At 44.5% G+C, this 4,039-nt stretch overlaps 1 protein-coding gene across 1 annotated transcript; it reads left to right on the top strand.

Annotated features, from left to right (window-relative positions):
- Positions 1–409: 409 nt before the first annotated feature.
- On the top strand, positions 410–3,639 carry LOC110906856. Its single transcript, XM_022151926.1, has 3 exons — positions 410–1,048; positions 1,127–2,046; positions 3,519–3,639. Exons 1-3 carry the CDS (start codon positions 410–412, stop codon positions 3,637–3,639), a joined length of 1,680 nt encoding a protein of 559 aa, XP_022007618.1.
- Positions 3,640–4,039: the final 400 nt, after the last annotated feature.

The following is a 4,039-nucleotide window of genomic DNA, read 5'->3' as shown; positions in this document are numbered from 1 at the left end:
CGTACTTCCTATATATAAGCGCTTCTGGCATGCTGCCAAGCTTCATATAACATGCCATGTGAAGGTCGTGAGTTGTGGTGTTAAGTCTATTGAAATCTATCGGATTAGTCTACGTGTGTATTGTGATAATGTTGAGTATATTAGTTGGTAATTATGACACGTAACATGACGCTGAGTACGGGGTAGAAGCGATGTGTCCGAAACGTGGTGGATACGCCGCTGGTACTTCCTATATATAAGCGTTTCTGACTTGTTGCCAAGTTCCGTACAACGCGCCATGCGAAGGTCACATGTTTTGCGCTATCTATGAGAACCTTGTGTTAATCTTGAGTCTTTAGTCTATCATGTGTTAATCTATGATTTCCTCTATTAATCTAGACTGATACGATCCTCTTGTTGGATCATTAGGATGTCTTCTCGAAAGCTATCCGACACTCTCACGAAATCTAGGGAGAAGTCTCAGAAAAAGATGATGTCATTTATGGCCGACCAGGTCGCTCGAGTCGTGCCAAACATCATCTCTGAGCTCCAGGGATCAAACACCTCTCCATCCTCTGTCGACTCCAAGACGGAAAAGTCGACGTCTGCAAAGTTTAACTACAAACATTTTGTCTCGTGCAACCCTAAGCCTTTCACAGGCAGTGATGGGGTGACTGCAATGCTTGAGTGGTTCGACAACATTGAGGTTACTTTCATCAACAGTGAATGCCCAGAGCATTTGAAAACTAGGAGTGCAACGGGAATGTTTCAAGGCAGAGCGTTGGAATGGTGGACGAATGAGAGAAACATTCGTACTAATGAAGAAGCCTATGCTCTTCCATGGGCTGAGGTGCGAGAATTGATGATGCTCGAATTCTGCTCTCCCCATGAGCAACTCAAGCTCGAAGAAGAATTCTGGTATTTGAAGCAAGTTGGTGATGATAGCTTAGCTTATACTACCAGATTCAAGCAATTGAGTCTTATTGTTCCCCATTTGGTTTCAACTCCTAAGCGGATGATAACCAAGTACATCAACGGTCTACCTCCTGCTATGCGTGATTCTATCGAGGCAACCTAGCTTGGAACTATTGAAGAAGTTTACCGTCTGGCATCAAGTTTGAACAAAAATCGTGTGCGTGATAAGCAGTTTCCTACTCCTGCTACTTCTAAGTCTGCTAACCAAGCTACTCAGCAGCCAAGTGACAGCAAGAACAAGAAGAGGAAATCTCAGGGTTCGGGATGTAATGTTATTGTCCCCGCTGCTAACCCTGCTGCAAAACCTGCTCCTACTCCTGCTGCTGCTAACCCTGCTGCTCCTGAAGCGAAGAAGCAATACACCGGGTCTTACCCCAAGTGTACAACTTGCAACTTCCATCATCCTACGGCTTCTGCATGTCGTCTGTGCACCAACTGTAACCGGTATGGTCACACGACTCCTTATTGTTGTCAAGCTAACCAAGCCCAGCAAGCTCAGCAAGCCCCAGCTCAGGCAGCCTTACCAGCACCTCTAGCTCCCCTACAGAACCCTAAGCCGGTCAATGCTGTTCGTGCATGCTTCCAGTGTGGAGATACTACGCATCTTCGTAACCGTTGCCCCCAGCTGAACCAAGAACAACAAGCGGCCGCTCATGGACGAGCATTCAATCTCAATGCTAATCAGGCTCGCAACAACAATGATGTGGTGAATGGTAGGTTTCTCGTTAATAATCTTTATGCTTCGATCCTATTTGATACTGGTGCCGATAAAAGCTTTGTGTCCGTGGAATTCGAGTCTTTGATTAACTGTACACGCTCCAAGTTACCTGAGTCGTTCTCTGTTGTGGTCGCCAATGGTAAGTCGATCCTTGTTAATTCTATCGTACGTGATTGTCCCTTGACTCTTAATGATCACGTGTTCTCTATTGATCTCATACCAATGCAGTTGGGTAGTTTTGTTGTCATTATTGGTATGGATTGGTTGCGTAAGAACCATGCCGAGATTGTTTGCCATGATAAGCTTGTTCATCCTCCTCTTCCTTCTGGTGATACTTTGAACGTCTATGGAGACCGACCTTCGAAAGGACTAAGGTTGATGTCATGCACACAAGCGAACAGAAGTTTACGTAAACAGAACCCTGCCTTCTTGACCCACGTGGTGGAACAAAAGGGCAAGGGGAAGAACATAAGCGATGTTCTGGTTGTGTGTGATTTCCCTGATGTCTTCCCTGAGGATCTACCTGGTCTTCCTCCTCCTAGATCCATTGACTTTCGTATTGATCTCGTACCTGGTGCGACTCCTGTCGCAAGGGCTCCCTATCGTCTTGCACCTTCCGAGATGCAAGAGTTATCCAGCCAACTACAGGAATTACTCGATAAGGGTTTTATTCGTCCAAGTACCTCTCCGTGGGGTGCTCCGGTATTATTTGTCAAGAAAAAGGATGGTTCGTTCCGTATGTGTATCGACTACCATGAACTTAATAAGCTTACCGTGAAGAATCGTTACCCCTACCTCGCATTGATGATTTGTTTGACCAACTACAAGGCGCGTCCTGTTTCTCTAAGATTGACCTTCGATCTGGATATCATCAACTACGCGTCCTAGAAGATGATATCCTTAAAACGGCGTTTCGTACTCGATACGGGCACTACAAGTTCGTATTCATGCCTTTTGGGTTGACCAACGCACCTGCAGTGTTCATGGACCTTATAAACCGTGTTTGTAAACCCTATCTTGATCGTTTTTTATAGTCTTCATTGATGATATTCTTATTTATTCTAAGTCTAAAGCCGATCATGCTCGCCATCTACATCTTATGCTTGAACTTCTACGTAGTGAACGCCTGTATGCTAAATTTTCTAAATGTGAGTTTTGGATTGATGAAGTGCAATTTCTTGGTCACGTTGTTAGTAGTCAGGGTATTCATGTTTACCCTTCTAAGATCGAGGCAGTGAAGAATTGGTGTACGCCTAAATCCGTGTCCGAGATTCGTTCTTTTCTAGGATTGGCGGGTTATTACCGCCAATTCATCGCGGATTTTTTTAAAATCGCTGTTCCTCTTACTACTCTAACCCAAAAAGGAGAAACCTTTTGTTTGGGGTCCCGAACAAGAGGATTCCTTTCAAACTCTTAAGAACATTTTGTGTAATGCTCCCGTTTTAACCCTACCTGATGGAAATGACGATTTCGTGGTGTATTGTGATGCCTCGAACCATGGTTTGGGCTGTGTGCTCATGCAGCGGGACAAGGTCATTGCATACGCCTCTCGTCAACTCAAAGTGCATGAGAAAAACTACACTACTCACGATCTGGAGCTTGGTGCGGTTATTTTTGCGTTAAAGATCTGACGACACTACCTGTATGGTACAAAGTGCGTGTTTTTCACTGACCATAGGAGTCTTCAATATATCTTTGACCAAAAAGAATTGAACATGCGACAAAGGCGTTGGGTGGAATTACTTAACGACTACGACAGCGAAGTACGCTATCATCCTGGCAAGGCGAACGTAGTGGCCGACGCTCTTAGTCATAAGACTCATGTTAAGTCTATTCGTATATCTAGCGATCTTCATGTTTGTATTCGCGAAGCTCAGTATTCGTCAGCTAATGAAGGAAGTCTATCTGTTGAAGTTCTTGGCGCTAACGTTAATCAACTCGAGACTAAATCTGACAGTACTATCTAAATCGCATCTGGGTGCCAGATCGCGATAATCTGCGTGAGCTCATTATGAATGAGGCTCATAAATCTCGTTACTCTATCCATCCAGGCGCCGATAAGATGTACCATGATTTGCGTACGACGTACTGGTGGCCTGGTATGAAAAGGGACATTGCTGTGTATGTTTCTAAATGCCTTACATGTTTGAAGGTGAAGGCTGAACATCAGCGTCCCTCTGGACTTTTAGAGCAGCCTAAAATCCCAATTTGGAAGTGGAATAGTCTCGCTATGGACTTTATTACTAAGTTACCCCGTACACCTGCCGGTCATGACAGTATTTGGGTGATCATCGGCCGTTTAACTAAATCAGCCCATTTTCTTCCTATTCGTGAAGATTATAAATTGGAGAAACTTGCTAGGATCTA

This window comes from Helianthus annuus, chromosome 14 (assembly GCF_002127325.2).
Source record: "Helianthus annuus cultivar XRQ/B chromosome 14, HanXRQr2.0-SUNRISE, whole genome shotgun sequence".
Lineage (NCBI taxonomy): Eukaryota > Viridiplantae > Streptophyta > Magnoliopsida > Asterales > Asteraceae > Helianthus > Helianthus annuus.
The sequence above is the reverse complement of the archived record's forward strand: the minus strand, read 5'-3'. Positions and strand labels throughout refer to the sequence as shown.

What these genes read in the sequence shown, in the direction of transcription:
- LOC110906856 (XM_022151926.1), top strand. Translation starts at nt 410, where the DNA reads ATGTCTTCTCGAAAGCTATCCGACACTCTCACGAAATCTAGGGAGAAG. An exon ending in CTATGCGTGATTCTATCGAG is followed by an intron (nt 1,049 to 1,126) that starts GCAACCTAGCTT and finishes CGTGATAAGCAG; the next exon opens with TTTCCTACTCCTGCTACTTC. An exon ending in CGACCTTCGAAAGGACTAAG is followed by an intron (nt 2,047 to 3,518) that starts GTTGATGTCATG and finishes TCGTATATCTAG; the next exon opens with CGATCTTCATGTTTGTATTC.